At 36.6% G+C, this 16923-nt stretch overlaps 1 protein-coding gene across 21 annotated transcripts in view; it reads right to left on the minus strand.

Moving 5' to 3' along the window:
• The window catches only part of ASPH (aspartate beta-hydroxylase), a 117360-nt gene that overhangs the window by 35548 nt on the left and 64889 nt on the right, over window positions 1–16923 (minus strand). For 20 of the 21 annotated variants that reach the window (XR_014689538.1, XM_084509246.1, XM_084509275.1 and 17 more), the window contains 4 exons: window positions 7514–7602; window positions 5606–5692; window positions 1705–1855; window positions 73–209 (listed from right to left, as the gene is read on the minus strand). Coding sequence is in view for 20 of the 21 variants with exons in the window: in XM_084509246.1 (XP_084365372.1) it covers window positions 73–209; window positions 1705–1855; window positions 5606–5692; window positions 7514–7602 (464 nt within the window). In the remaining variant the exon portion in view is untranslated. Of the gene's footprint in view, window positions 1–72; window positions 210–1704; window positions 1856–5605; window positions 5693–7513; window positions 7603–16923 lie in introns of those variants that run through there. The other variant, XM_084509274.1, reaches the window with a different exon arrangement.

Raw genomic sequence — 16923 nt, forward strand, 5'->3', positions numbered from 1 at the left:
AAAAGCAGGCAACCTTTAAAAGAAACGTATGAATGTAAATCATTTTTTTCCTCTGCTAAAATGGAAGCTCACCTCTTCATACACTTTCTTGGCATTGCTGTTGTCTCCTATCAAGAGGTAACCAACACCAAGGTCATTCTTGAATGACGTATCACTGGGAAACAGATGAACTAATTTCTGTAGAGTAACCAGGGAACTTCTCATGCGACCTAATTTAATTGAACAAGACTTCATTACAGCTATGGTTATGAGTAACAGTAGTAAGATGCACAACATCTAGAAAAACATAAACCAGTGCCAGGTGTTTCATTTTCACAAGAGATCACAAGGCAGAACTTGAGAAAAGACTTATGCAGATAGGAATATATTCATCTGCTTGGCTGTCACATGGGGTGTAGTCATACAAGGAATACTGTACATAACCACTCAGAATGTGTATCCTGCAGTGTTATGGTAGCCTCTAGTGGAGAACAGTTCACAGTGTAGCTGTAACAACGTTATTTAAGCTTTGGCTGCTCTTTCATATGTAGATGTCAAAGTGCTCAACAAAACCAGGTAAACATATCAAAACAAACTTAGTCTTAATTAACTTAAGTAATTAAACTCATTTTAAAAATGATAAGTGACAATTACACTGAAATTAATCATGATTTACATGTTTAAAATTAAATACATGATTCATCAGCTTCCCAGATGAGGTATTACTGAACAACAAAATCAACGTAAGTCAATATTAAAAGGCAGTACATAGGAACAGAACTCTTCTCCTGCTGAAATCTGCTGTGCTTTATGTTCTGATCAGCACTTCTTGCACATCACAGAACTGAGATCTAAAGTTTCAGATGGATTCATTATATTTCAATACCTCATTTTTAGAGTTCCAACTTCAGATTTTCACTCCCTGACAAACACACCTCAAATCTAGCTCATTTTTACTGGGTATTAACCACTTCTTAAAATGTGGCTTTTCAATCTATGGCTGGACATTCAAAACAAACACACTCAAAAACATTAGAAAGTGGCATTCAAGATGTCATGCTAGACATTCATTCCTTTGTCTCTGACACAAATTCATTGAAAGGTTTGTATTTTGGAGCTTTTATCAGTGATATTGTGATAAAACACTTGTGTGATCACCAGGACCAAGTTTTCCTATTTTTCTTTACAGGAAACTGCAATATAAATGAGACGTGGGAAGGTTTCCTAAACTGTCAACAGAAGGAAAACCTCATAAATTAAAACATTATCCCTCAATTTAATTCTGTTTTTCTCTATGGTTACTGTAAGTTTATCCTGGGTATGTTCACTTTGTGTATGTCATCAATTTCCCTGTGATTTTCCTCTGCTTCAGTAGAAAAAGAACATTTCCTTCTTTCTCTGTCAAGATATATATATCTATATCTATCTATCTATATATACACACACACACACGTGTATATATATATATATATATATATATATATATATATATATATTTAACCATCTCCCATCATAGGTTTACATGACAACTAGCGCACTGCTGTCATACAAGCTGTACACTAGCAAATTTTTAAAGATTTTAAAAAGATTTTTCATAAACATTTAGGAGATTAGAAACACAACTACTGGAAGTTTAATGGAATTAGCACTTTTAAGTCCTTAGTGATCTTCTGAAAGTCTTGCTCACAGAACTTCCACAATTTTTACACCATCCTCATATCTTACCAAGAAATTGCTGCCTGTCAGCTTCTCGTTTCAGGCTCAGTTTTATCAGATCTGAAGGGACATTTGGCAGACTAACCACCTCATCATAGGTGTTGATGGCTTTTTGCAGTATCTCATTACTTCTCATTTTCTCAGCTAAGTCATCTTCAGACTAGAGAGAATCACAAAACTATTATTAGAACACATAATAATCTCTTGTTTTTAGAATAATTTAACTTTAAACACAAACTATGCAATTGTTAGGTTATGGTAATCATTTTAAAATTCTATTTAATCTATACAACTTTTGACATAACAATGGAAAACTCATTTGGTTGAGCTTTGTGATAAAGTAAATTAGAAGCACTGCTGATTCTTGTTTCCTGCAAACTGATTAAAAGCATAAGAAAATTTGCACCTAAAACATACAGCATCATGCCCTGTGTTTACATTCACACTCATTTTTGGTTAATATTTGCAGAAGTCACAATTTCTGCTTTTGAAAATAAATGAAGCAATCTGTTTCAATTATATGGAAGAAATGTAATTTGCTGCCTACAGATTATTTCTATACTAAGTCTTGTGCTGACAGCAGTACACAGAAAAACACACCAACAAGCTTTTTCATACATTCTTACATAAAGTCATTTACACTTTTTCTTAGAACAAACAACTAGGAATTGGCTTTACTCTTGCATATGTTGATATAATATCTACCACATAACTCTTTCAGAACTTAAATTTGTTTATCAAGTTCAGGAGCAGGCCAAAAGATATATCAGATTTCTACTGTGAAATTACAGCTTCAGTGATGTCAAATAGAGCTACTACTGATTTCACCTGTGGAATGTCATTTTTATAATTTGTTTCCACAATTGAAAAAAATGAGACTATATCTCAAACTGTAAATAGAAAAAGAATAGAAATTCTTACTTGTCAATTCATTGTTGTATCAATCACATTATTTAAACAACTTCAACTGCATTAGGTCTAATAAGTAGGTAATATCTGGAATCTTTTTGAACTTCATCCACTACTTTTTTATTCCCCTCAAGCTATTTTGAAACTGAATATGAACAATATTAAACAATATTGTTACACAGCCAACAGTTGATCAGTTGGTTTCACAGATAAACTCTTGCTTTTTTTTTTTTTTGAGGTTACTTATTTTTCTGATGTATATTCAGTAGGAAATTTGATTTTCCTTTTTTTTTTTTTGAGAGAGAGAATTGCAGGGTAAAGAATAGTAAAAGATAAATAAGGAAGAGGCAAAAATTGTCACTGTAAAATCTGATTAAATTCACCACTATAGATGTTGTAAATCACTAAGAGACTTAAGATCTATCTATTGTTCTTTTCAGCCCTAAAGACATTAACTATTTCTGCAGAATATTTTCCATCTGGCCTAAGTGTAGGTCCAGAAATCAAATTAGAAACTACTCAAAGTTTTGAAGAACACTTCTAATTATGCAATCCTTTGCAGTTTTGGGGGAAAAACAGTTGCCTTTTACGGTTATTAAAACATGGAGAAAAATGAATCCTCGTGCCTTATTATAATTAGAATCAATAAAATTAGCATATAACATTGGCTCATGGTTCACAGGAAAGGGGAAGTACATACAAGTGGTAAATTCCTGGACTTTACTGTTATACTTCCCTGCAGTTATACCTTTAAGTAGTAATGAGAGAGAAATTTGATGTGTTGCATCAGTATAAATACCCATTTAAAAGTAACACTGTTACGATGTAAATCCTAAGAATAATCCATCTGTCAGTGAAGCCCATAATTTTCTCATTCTTGTCGAACAGCTTCATCTTACATATACTGAATTCATAAAGATTGACATTGGTCATGTCAATACAAGTAGTCAGTAAAAAGACTTTCAGTAAAGAGACTGAAAATATATTCTCTTAAATATAATGAGTCATAAAAATATAAACTAATAAAAGTAAAAACAGAGTTAAGTCCATTACATATTGTATTGAGTTTGTGTGGCAAGGTTTTGGTAGCAGGGGGGCTGCAGGGGTGGCCTCTGTGAGCAGCGCCCAGCAGCTGTCCCATTTCAGATCAGAGCCAGCCTCAGACGGCTCCAAAAGGTACCTGCCACTGGCCAGAGCTGAGCCAGGGAGCAATGCTGGCTGGGCCTCCGGGAGGGCAAATCTAAGTAAAGGGAAAAAAAAAATCACTGAACAACAGCAATTGACAGAGTGAGGAGCAGCCCTGCAGCCCCCAAGGTCAGTGCAGCAGGAGGGCAGGAGGTGCTCCAGGCAGGCAGCAGCAGTTCCCCTGCAGCCTGTGTAGGGAGAGGCCCCTGGTGGAGCAGGCTGTCCCCCTGCAGCCCATGGGTCCCACATGGAGCAGATCTCCACACTGCAGCCCATGGAGGAGCCCCCGGTGGAGCAGGTGGATGTGGCGGGAGCTGCTGCCTTTGAGGAACCCATGCTGGGGCAATCTGTTTCTGAAGGTTGGACCCCATGTTACAGACCCAAATTTGGAGTAGTTCTTGAAGAGCTGCTGCCTGTGGGCAGCCCCCACAGGCTGAGTTTGGGAAGGACGGCATCCCGTGGGAGGGACCACACATGGAGCAGGGACAGAGAGGTACCATGAAGGCGAGGCAGACACACACCGTCAGGGACTGACCGCAGCCCCATTCCCAGGTGCTGCTCAGGCAGAGGATGTCGAAGAGGGTGGGTGGGGGCAAGGTACCTTTAGCTTACTTTTAGTTTCTCACTGTTCTAGCCTGTTAGCAATAGGCAACAAACTATATTCATCTCCCTATGCTGAGTCTGTTTAGCCTGTGATGGTACTTAGTGTGCGATCTCCCTGACATTACTTCAACTCATGAGCCCTTTTTCGTCATGTTTTCTCTCCCTGTTCATTTGAGGAGGTGGAGTGAGAGAGCATTGTGGTGGAGATTAGCTAGCCATCAGGATGAAGCTGCCACACATGTACAAACCTAAATTGTCTCCTACTAAACAGGTAAATAGCTTAGCAGATCCCTCAGAGTATTTAAGTATTTGGTCTACTGTGTATCAAGTGCTTGTGTAACAGTTTCTTTGGATTATTGTGGCTTGGTTTTAGCTTGATTATTATTAACCAAATGAAAACTAGTTGTGACTGAAGTTCGAGTGCCTCATTAATTGTGTAACAGCACAATTCCCTTCAACTGTGAGGGTTTCACTTAGCTCATCTTGATTAACGTGTTCAAGCAGTCTTTTATTACATGTATTCCATTGGGATTATCCTGCTATTTATGAAAATATGATTATTCTCCAATAAGACATCCATCCCAGAGTGGCTCAAAAAAATATACTATGAATACAGAGCTTATTTTATAATGTTTTTTGTTTTTGCTGTTATTTTAAGATGTTGTTTGAGGTGAGGGGGACACATACAATGGCAGAACATGAAACAGAACTTCCTCCACAAGAAAAAGCTAATTTAGCCTCCTTGCCTACAAACTTCTGTTCTTTATCCTTTATATATCCTTTAACATGCTCTATAATAACTTCAAATCCCCTTCACTATTCCCATTAATGAAAAAGCAGCACTTAGTCCAGAGCTGTTTGGACTGTTGACAACAAAGTTATGCCTGTTGTTCCTGTTGTTCCTGCAGTGGGGCATTAGCTGGTATTTATCTCTTACCATTCACCAGTTATCATGACATTTATAGAATGTATCTTATTTTTGTGTTATTGATTATACTTCCCATTAAAGTTAAACAAAACTTTCTGAAGTAACTGGGGAAGGACAGAGTACTGAAACAGATGCAATTTGACTGATCATGTAATCTTTTTTTCCTTAGGAAATGTCCATGAAATTATAAACAAAGCCTGGGGTCTAGAGCTCTATTGTTAAAAAAGAGTTAATGTTTGCTTGTTTTTAAAACATTTATGGCTTATAATTTCTTTATTTATGTACCTGTGCTTTTCCATATCTTGCTCGAGGACTTTCTGGATATTGATTCACCAGTGCTTCAAAGGCCTTTAGAGCTTCTTCAATTTTTCCCTGGAAGGTAGAGAGTTTTATCAGCATTTATATCTAATTAAAATGTTGTAGGATGCATAGCCTAATAACAAATTAGTTTCTCCAAATGAAATAAATAAATAAATAAGCAAATAAAGACTAAGGATCAACAGTTTTCACTCACATTTTTGTTGGGATTGCCTTGTTTAAAACAAATCACTGCCATTACTTCCAAAGCAATAATATTCAGTTACCATGGTCAAAGCTAGTAATTTTTGTTTTGCTTTACTCACTTTGCTGACTGCAAAGGATGTTGAGAAGACAATAATTATCTATACTAAAACATAAAAATTATATGGATAATAACAGAATCCAAATTGAATTTAACATACAGAATAAAAAGAAAGTTTTATACATAGGTAGAAATTTCATCTTTGCATACCTCACATGACCAGCTGTTTTGTAACTGTGGTTCTATGGGAAATGGGATAGATCCATCTATAATGTATGGATGTTTTCGCTGAATGTTTTGAGCAAGTATGTCCCTCAGGACTTCACATATGCTCTGTATCTCTTCCCTGTCCCACACAAAGTCTGCAACCATTCTCACGAATGGTGCTGACTAGCAAGCAACGATGGAAGTTGAGAAGAACCAGCTGCACTGTTAAAGAGCAACTGCCGGCAAAATTTGGCATTGGATCTTGCTGCCGCATCCAAATCTTACAGCTTTATAAATATGAGTGGATTATTATACACAACTGTCCTGCTATCTTCAAATAGTACATACATCTGATTTGTTATTAAATGTATCCTGCTACATACAAGACAAAGCATGATTGTTTGCATCTCACCATGAGGCAAAGACAGGAAAACACTCAGCTGACTGATACCATAGGCTCACCAGAATTTTCTGTCATGTCTTTGGTCAACTAATTGTCTAAGTAACAATAAGCATGTAAATGCTTTTCATTTTCGTATTCCAACATGTAAACAAGGTTCTCAGTGAAGAGCAGCAGCAGAAGCAGCCTGAGGCTAGTTCCCTCTGAATAGTAGCCCCACCATAGAGTTACAGCCCCACAGGGGCTGCATGGATGGCAAAGCAAATCAAAATCTGCAGTCAGTCTTCTGAAAAATCAAGAATCATCTTACATCTGCAGTGATTAAGATGCCTTTTTTTTTTTTTTTTTTTTTAAATGTACTGTGCTATAAGTGGAGTTTCTCGTTGTTCCGTCATCTCAAATTCAGGATAGAACTAAGGCCTGTAGTTGTTCTCCACGTTTTACTTTTTTTATTTTTCATTGTCAAGTTATAAAATTTAAAACTACCAAAATCGATTGACTAATGTTAAGGTCTTACTGCCATTGGTGAGAAGCAGGAACATCTGCTTCATGCTCTATGCTTCTGTACGGCAGCAGAGACACTGCTAGGATGCATGTGGGAACTCCAGCAGAAACAACACATACAAAGATTTCACCTAATACTCATGAAGCACATGAATTCATACTGAAAGATCCATATTAACATGCTTATGTTATCTAAGTACTCTGATAATAGTACAGTTCAGTACTGAAATGGAAGGCAATAGGACAGATCTAGCCCTGTTCCACGTGATTAATTTAATCACTTTTGTTGAATTCATATAATCAAAGAAGTGAGTGCAAACACATGAATAGACAAATACAATTTAAAAAAGAAAACTATCCAACAGAAGTTAAACGTGGAGCACAAACATGCACTAAACACTTAATTTTTAAAAGTTAATTTCACAAAAAGTAATCTAAAAGTAATTCTCCATTTTTCTAAGCTAACTTTTATTAATTTATATTCACTATTTACAGCCTGAATAAAACATTCAAAACTTACTTTCTTACGTAATTTTTCTGCAGCGTCTAGTTCAGCTTTAATGGTCTTATCAAACTTGTTCAAGAGCTTTGGCTTCTTTTTCTTTTTAGCTAGAAGAAATTTAAAAATACACAGTTCATTACTTCTTTCGTATTTCACAGCAATTATTTGGAGTAGCTTTAACTAGAGATTAGTACTGGAAAAAGTGCATGTCTTCAAATGAGGCAGTTTCAAAACACACTGAAAAGAAATTGATTTCTTACTTATTACAATCACAAAATCCTGTATGAAAAAGTAATCATCAGTCATTCAGACTGAATAACTTTGCAGCCAAGTTTTTGAATAAGTATTTGTCATCTTATACAGTAAAGATTTTTTCCAAATGGTTGTTCGACATGGAAGAACAGAGAGAACTATGTTATTTTTCCACATTTGTATGGTGTTACAAAAAATAACATGATAATCATTTCTTAAGTTTTGCATATATATATATATGTGTATATATATATATATTTATCTATTACTGCAACTAAAACAATTAAAGCAATTAAAATAGTTGACAGAAATCAGAATTACTCAGGACAGAAGCAACACAAAAAGTCAAGCAGTCCAACCTACTGCTGAAAACTAGTTCAACGCTGAAATGGTTGATCAAGACCTCTTCAAATGATCAGTTTTCCATAGCTCAGCAAGCTACTCCACATTAGCAGAACCATAGCAGTATGTGGCAAACCAATCCTGAAGAAAATTGTGTAAAGTAAATTGCATTTGAAGCAAATTGAAGTAAATCGTGTCAATTTAAGCAGCTATTTACTTCAGCAAAGCTCGCACTTAATGTCTGGTTGGTTGCATTAAAGTATACTAGATGTAAGAAAAATGTAGGTATACCTATAAAGGATATGACAGCAGATAACCACTTTTCTTCCCATTTGCTATAGTGAAACTTTGCTTTTGTACTTCATTAAAAATATTTTTTTTTCCTGACACAAGGGAAGTATTCTCTAACACAAGTAACTACTAGTTTTTGAATATTTGTAATTAGTAGCACGTATTTCTGTTTAAATTATGCTTTTTTCTCTGAAAAGTGTTATTAATTGCATGAAAAGATGTAATTTATTATCTTCGTAAGAGTTTAAACAGGGAATGTCATAACTGGTACATGTGAAACTGAAACCAAACACCATACAAATTAACATCACAAAACTGCTGTAATGCAAGTATTTTGGACATCCACTACAAAGTATTGTAACTAGACATGTTTTATTCTTCTTCCTACAACTTCAGGTGCACTGCTCAGGGATGAGAAGAACAGCCACATGGTGCTGGAAGCTGTGCTCATGATTCAGTAAATGACACTTCCTCTACAAGACTGATCCTACGCTGAGCTTTAAACAGACAAATCGTTTCATCTACACAAAAAAACTCAGACAAAGATTAAGGCTTTCATTAATGCTAAACCAATACTAGCCCATCCTAAGCATTAGAGAGACTCACGAGTCTGAACTGCTTCTGTATGACTTCAAAAAAAAACTGTGATGACCACCTTTGGTTCTTTCTATGTAAGACTTTCACTGTCATGCTCAGCACTGAGCTCAGTTTGCAGGTAAGTTACAATTTTGCATTGAAAGAGTTTTTCTTGCATTACCTCTATATTTGTGCATATCAATGCTGCACAATAGTTCAGATACTTCTGCTTTTCAGAGGCAGATGAAAAAAAAAAAAAGCAATATTGAAGTAATCCTACTGAATTTCATTTACCCACAAAGTTTGTATGAAGCTTTAAAGATAAAATGTTTTAGGATCTATAAAGGAAAGGTGCTAAAGCAGCACTGCATTAGGATTGTTTTACCCTTGTTGATCCTTGTTATAATAGAAGCGACTGTAAATTTACAAGGCATTAGCTACCAAGAAGGTAAGAAAGAAAAAATGAAGTACAGGAATCTACTCCTTTTTCAGAATAAACCATCAAATAGTATGCTTTAAAGCACTTATTTTCCTCCCCTAAACACTTCAGCATTTCATTGTACTCAAAGACTTTGAAATTGAGCATTTCTACTAAGGCACAGAATAATGTACTTAAGGAATGCAGTTATTATGGAATCAAATTGACTGGAGAGATTTTACTTTACTCTTTTTCTTTTTCCAAACAAAGTTTCTGGAAAGTACCTTCCAAATGCACACTGAAATGTGTATATAAGAACTCTGTGCTAGTGAACATAGATGAACACTGAATGAAATGCACTGTTGTTTAGTATAGTACTATCAATTGAGATAATACAGATGATTTTCATGTCTTCTGTTCATTCCACAATGTAGTAGAAATGCATTTTAGACTGTGGCTGCTATTTCTTACTTTAATATTAACCACTTGAAAGAAAAGTGACGGATTTATTGCATTTTCATGCAGCTAAAGATAACAACAACTAAGGAGCATGACATTATTTTGTTTCAAGTACTCATACCCCTTGATTCCCCCAGAACTCACAGAAGCAGCTCTCATCATGAGAACAAGGATTCTTCCACCCCAGGACCTTGAGCACAGAGTGACTAACAGGTATGATCAGAAGTTGCTGATGATATCATTAGGCCAGAAAAAAAAATATCTAAAAACGTTCCACCTCATTTTACTGAAATGAGAAACTATTGCTCATTCAACCATTGCTTATTGCGTGGCTTTCTCAAAAGTATCTGTGAGTGAACCTGGGAGTACCAGCCCCAAAAGCCAATAAAAGCAAGCCTCCCTAAGGGCTTTTTAGCATCTTTGAACTCAACCAACCCAAGTGAAACTGCGATCTGTTGTTAGCAGGAAAACTGAGACATGCCAGTTCCCCTGACTATACAGTCTAGGGAGCTTCCAGCTGGACATCACAACCAAACATTCAGTTCCTGTTCTCTAAGTATGAGGCTGTACATACAAGAAATAATGCAAAACAACATTAAAAAGCCAATTCCCATGGCATGAATCAAAATCTTTTATCTAAAACTAGACCATTGCACAGAAATTGTGCATTCAGTAAGAGAGGACAGCTGTTTGTCAGCTTTTTAACTTTCAGCATTCATGGAAAGACACACAGTCATTTGGTCTTTCTCAAACATAAACATGGTAAAAGTGAGGTTCCTGTGAGGCAATGGAAAGAAGCTCTCCCACTCACTGAGAAACTAACTGCCTGTAGGACAGTTATTTCCACAATGCCTCAGTTTACAAGGAGATGAGACAAAGTGAGTGTAAACTCTTACAAGTCTCTTGCAACAGAAGTAAGACATCTTTCCCCTAATGTCCGATTTTAGTGACACATTGGAAGAATCTTTTTGTCACCCTCCATTACCAAGAAGCATTATTTTCCCATTTTCAGTACAATTTTACATCGACTCTAAACCAGCAGGAGATCAATGTGAAAAGCTGGAATGGAGCTGTTAACATAAATATTATTCAGCTGCTAGGCACTAGTATAACACAACAAACATTATATAACAAGCAAATATTTTCATCTACCCATTCTACTCCTATGTTAAAGGATTCACCTGGGAGCTTTCAGTATAACCATCAAGCATTCCTCTATATTAAACAGATAGCCTGCTATCTCCCTACAGGGGTATTTTGATAAATTATACATTGCCTCCTTCTAATGTAATAAACTTTTAGCAGATGTGACCCAATATATTAAATCCATTGTTACAAAGAAATAAACTTATCTGTTTTCATAGGAAAAAAAAAAAAAGTAGTTATTTTCCCCATGACTTACACATTTCACCATATATATGAAGAAACCCACAATCACACAACTGCTAGGGTGATTGATAGTCCAAATTTGTTTGAGCAATGAAGTGGTAATAATTCTTTTATATATCATACTATGGTCTTGCAAGAATAATACTGAGGATTTTCAGTAATGGCCTTGGATGCAAGGATACACTTTCTACCTAGGATTGCTGTCATACGATTGCTCAGGTCTCCCTCAGAGAAAGGAGTTTCCACTGTTAAACCAGCAAGACAGGAAGAAGCCTCACAAGAAATCACAATGAATTCTTCCTAATAGAGAATAAACTATGGCCAGTGATGACAAGCAATCTGATTATTTCCCTTCTGTATTAAGGCAAGGGAAAGAAGCAAAACAAAACAAAACAAAAAAAAAACAAACAAAAATTAGATGGAAAATATTTTGGAAGTGATAATAATTTACAATGTTATCAAACGAATGATAAAGAAATAGCTATTTTATGTACCGATTTTGGCATATGAAAGCTAAAAATATATGATATGGCTTATGTTTTAAATTGAATGGCTCTTTGTCATCAGCAAAAGCAGTCGCAGCCTTTTTCTACAAAGGACACAGAAACACTCTTCTCATCCTAAGCCAAAACATTCTACCAGCTAGCTACTAGGAAGAAAATTAACTCTGTCCTAACTAAAACCAGGACAAAAAATAATGCACTTCTCTAAGACCACAAGTCAGCAAGAGAAAAATAAAGAAAAGGTAACTAAATGATTAAAGGAGATCAAATCACTTACTTTCAAAGAATTGTTCAAAGATACTTTGTTTAGTCATCTAGGGTAAAGGCAGGGAGCAACTTTTTACATTTGTGCAAGCAAGAACACGTTGCTCATGCTCTTCAAGTGTCTTTTCCCCTAAACTCTGTTGCCTCAGATTGCTGTTACCGACCAACCAACCTACTGTTGTTCTGTCTCAGCTGCATACTTCAGAAAAATTATTAAGGCTATAAGGAGCCGGAAGAATGACCCAAGGAACGATGTATGTAAGTGACAAAGCCTCTCTCCTGTCACATAATGTCGCATGTGCCCCACACCAAAAGGTGCTACTAGAACACAAGTGACCCTTTGCAAGAAACACTTCACCTGTTTCTACACGTATTACAGCACTGTGATTATATCTATAATTTACATCCTGAGCAAGAAGCAATACAAGCTCCGCAGCAGTACCTGATGGCATAACTCTTTGTACTCTCGCTAAAACTTCATTCCTTTAGTTATTACTTGATGATGTCACCAACGCAGTGACAGCTTCAAGTTTAGGCAACTAAATTTAGGTTTCTCTGTGTAGTAGAACCTGTAAAAACCTTGTAATTATAGTTAATAGAGCCTGAAAAATGAGTTCAGCATAATGTAAATACCTACTATGTAGTTAGCTGAAGGCTCCACTGACTGCATACATGTAGATGACCATTACATATAACACAGTTTAGCCACCATCTGTACACGTGTGTCCTAATTTGGAACTGAAGCCCATCCTATCTGTTCTCCGCACTTTGGAAGTCAGTAGTGTGAACAATGAAAGAATCAGGAAATGATTCATTCATTCATTTAAATACCTGACCTCACAGAAAGCTTCAATGCTCAGAAGGAATAGTATCACAGGAAAACCTGCTCAGGTCTAAATACCTGGACTGGAATATGTCCTTCACTTTGAGACGGGTGTAGGTGTAGCAGCAAATGGACTAGGATAATGAAATTTAGTGACCAAAATCAAATGTATCTTCATTGATGGCATGTGTATGTTTGAACTAGTACTTTTAGTTAATACTAAACACTCTTGGGGAAAGAAAACATACACCTTCTGCAGTATACTTTTTTTCATTTAAACAATCAGAAAAAAAGATCAAAGAAACTTTGATCTTTTGATGAAAAAAAATCGTCTTGTTAGGCTACTGAATCGTTTCCTTGAAATTTTCCAAAATTAATTTTTAGAAAGGCATTTCCAAAATGAGTTTTCTGGATGGAAAACTGCATCTCAATGATAAAACTTCAGAAAAGCTTTTAATGATTAAGAACAGTGCCTTGTGATGGAAAGCAATCTCAATTACAGGTGCTATTATTAACTGTCTCTGGGAAAAAAAAAAAAAAACAAAAAGCAATAACATTAAAAATATCAAGTTCTGTAAGCCTTCATCTGAAGCAGATTAATCTTTTCCTCTTCCGCAATTGTCCAGACAAATAGCATCAGACATACCATTTTGCAACTTTGATTTTATTCACAGAATGTAGTGGATCTACTCAGCTGAGCTCCACAGTGACTGCTCTCAGTCCCCCTCCTCCAAGGGAAAGGGGGAGAAAATAGGATGGAAAGGTTTCAAGGGTTGAGATAAGGACAGGAAGATTGCTCAACAAATATCATCACAGGTGAAACAGACTCAGCATAGGGAGATTAATGTAATTTATTACCTATTGCTAACAAGACAGAGAAGTGAGAAACTAAAAGCAAACCAAAAACATCTTCCCCCCAAGCACCCTTTTCCACCTCCTTCTCCCAACCAGTGCAGGGGAATGGGGGCTGCGGCCCTGGGCCTGCTCCTGCAGGGGCTCTCCATGGGCTGCAGCCTCCTCCAGGTCACATCCACCTGCTCCACCGGGGGCTCCTCCATGGGCTACAGCATGGAGATCTGCTCCATGTGGGACCCATGGGCTGCAGGGGGACAGCCTGCTCCACCAGGGGCCTCTCCACAGACCACAGGGGAACTGCTGCCACGTGCCTGGAGCACATATCTAACACGGGGCAGCGTCTGGACTCCTCTCACAAAGGCCACTTCTGCAGCCCCCCACTACCAAAATCTTGCCACGTAAACCCAATATACAGACTTGCAATGGAAGTATAATTTCTTATTCCTTTACAATATTTAATCCAAAGTTTTTCCTGAAGAAACAGCAATCAAAGAATGAAGCTTTTCTAGAATTTCTAGACAGATGTCTTTAAATGAGTGCATGGTTCTGTATAACTGAGCAGAACACAAGGTTTGAAATTGGCATAAAATGCCAGGTATTTTAATTATGTCAGCATGGTAAGTGCATACAAACCAATATAATTACAGGAAGTAACATGGAATAACATATGGGAAAAGTGATGACTAGTACATGACAAAAAAAAAAAAAATTACATCTGGCCCTATGTCCAAAGAAATATAAAACTGGTAGAAATATATCAGAAATAAATACTTTTGTAATGGATTAAATGAATCCTTTCTAGGCTCCACAAAGAGGAAGGTAAGTCAGCTTTCCATTTCACACTTTTGCCTGAATAACAAAGCAATTAGTTGCGCTAAGGAAACCCTCGTTCTCCTAAAAAAGTGAACACTGCTGACCTGATTGGTTAGAGATCAGCCTGACATCTCAAAACAATTGATACTTTATTTGCCAGAATTGGACAAAAATATTGAAAATTATCATCATCACCTTTCATATTTAATATAACTTTTTTTTTTTTTCTTTTTAAATCCTGAAGGTATACTGTGCATGTGGCATTTTAACAGAGCAAGTTCCTTTTAAGTGGAATTCTAACTGCCCACACTATAAAGACTTCAACTAGTTGTTTTCTGAAAAGATCATTTAAAGGATGACTTACTTCTAGCATAACATGTAACATGAATTGTTCTGACCTTACTGACTTATTCTGAGCATGATCTGAGTTTTGATCCTGAGAAAAGATACTGCAAGTAAGTGGGAGATAATATCATGCTGCTATTAAAAGTCCCGGAATAATTAGTGGTTATCTCTACTTTAAAAAAACCAGCATGCTACATTCAAATACTTAAATCATCTCTCACCCTTGTACCTTCTAAAAAAAGGTCAGGATGAGATATTTCAGAATAAAATTAGATAATTATAAAAAGATAGATGTGTCAAGGAACAGAACACTACAAACAGTAGTAGTGAGCTTGTTAGCTGATGTAAAACAGTGGCTGGGAAGAAATCTCACCTGAGACTAGCTCACTCTATTCCATTCATTATTGCTGCCCCTTTCCCTTCTTCCATCTTTTGCTCTCAGCACTAATTCCCTTTCACTGCTTGCTTTCTTTTGTTCAGAGCCTAGGGAAAGGGTTAAAGTGGTAGGGCAGGCTTATCTGCTTCACTGAAGCTTGGTGCCTGGGACCTATCCTGAACACTGGAAAAGGTTACTGACACCTTGGTTGTTGTAACTTAGATATGGGAGAAAAAGGGAGTCTTCCACATAGGCTAAACTGTCTTGCCCTGACGTTTGGAAATGGATGCTGTAGGATTCAGTCAATGGAGAGAGAGAGTAGCTTTCTCTGTGAGTAAGAGTGTCCTTACTAACATTTCTTCTTAAACATGTCTTCTAATTAAATTTCTAGTTCCTTAGAAATAGTGAGACAAAGTCACAATTTCTCCGGGGATGTAGGTAGCAAATACGACGACAGATAGACTCTGCTTCCTATTTAACAAACCCCGTCAAGTGGATTTCAGTTGCTGTCATTGGATTTATTATTTTACTATTGTCATTGTAACGTTCAAGGGGAATTCCCAGTGGCTTCCTCCATGTTGCATCTGCTACTGTTGGCACACAAAAAAGAAAGCAGCTAGGACTCTGCTTGTAGTTAAATACCTTCTTAAGGCCTAAAGACTCAAGATAAATGATGGTTTTCACTCCCACTTTGAGGGCACACTGTCCCCAGTTTTGCAATTGAAAACTGCACCAGAATAGTCCTGCTGCATAGATGGTATGTTTTACCTACACAAGTGGCTAAGCTTTACTTGCAACTTTTAAATAAAAAAATTACAACCTGTATAGTTATAACTGTATAATGATAGCTACTTATTTCTTTCCCAGATTGACAAAAGCAGATATGTGGGGGATGCCAATGCTAAATATAATCTGAAATTAAAACCTCTCCACATGATGCAGTCACACAGTCATTTGTAGCAAAGGCTACTTATAGCAGTTCACAATCTTAAATTTTCAAAATCTAAGAAAGCAATTTCCAGAGGTGGTAAGGTTTTCTTTCCTAAACAAACTCCTATCCCTGCTGTAACATATATTTTGTAATAACTCTACTGGCAACTCGTGAATGGGCATTTTACAAGGAAATGATTAATCATCACACCCTGCTGATGTCACGCCCTGCCGAAGTTTTTCGATGATTTTTGTGACATTCTGTTTTACTAATAACCGTCCTCTCCCCCCAGATATTCCTATCTTCCCAGTCCGAGTTACGAAGTTTCAGTTATGGGCTGAAAAATATACCTATATTAGTAGGCCCATTGCTTTTACCTAAAATTCAAAATTTGCTTACACAGTTGTCTTCCTTCCTCATGTTTGTCCCATGTCATTAGACAAATTAGTTTTGCAGTTGTGCTGTCTCTCAGTGGGCACTGGAATGAGAATTTGATGATGATGAAAAACTTCTGCCATTGCTCAGTTGCTTGGGAAGCTCATTAGGTGAGTTACAGATAGCAAAAGCGATCCCCTTCTTTTATGGGCTTCTATAAAGGAAAACTTGGAAGGTATAAAACCCAGTAAATGCATCTCAACAATTTAAAGACAGTAGCACTACAATAATTAAAAGATCTCTCTAAACTGTGCTAGTAGAACAGGAAAAACCTCTGTAATCAACTTATCTGGGGAAGCAATCAGACCATTAAAAAAAATGAGGCATTTTAGGGACTAATAAAGCCATGAAATCTA

Source organism: Aythya ferina (genome assembly GCF_964211825.1).
Source record: "Aythya ferina genome assembly, chromosome: 2".
NCBI lineage: Eukaryota > Metazoa > Chordata > Aves > Anseriformes > Anatidae > Aythya > Aythya ferina.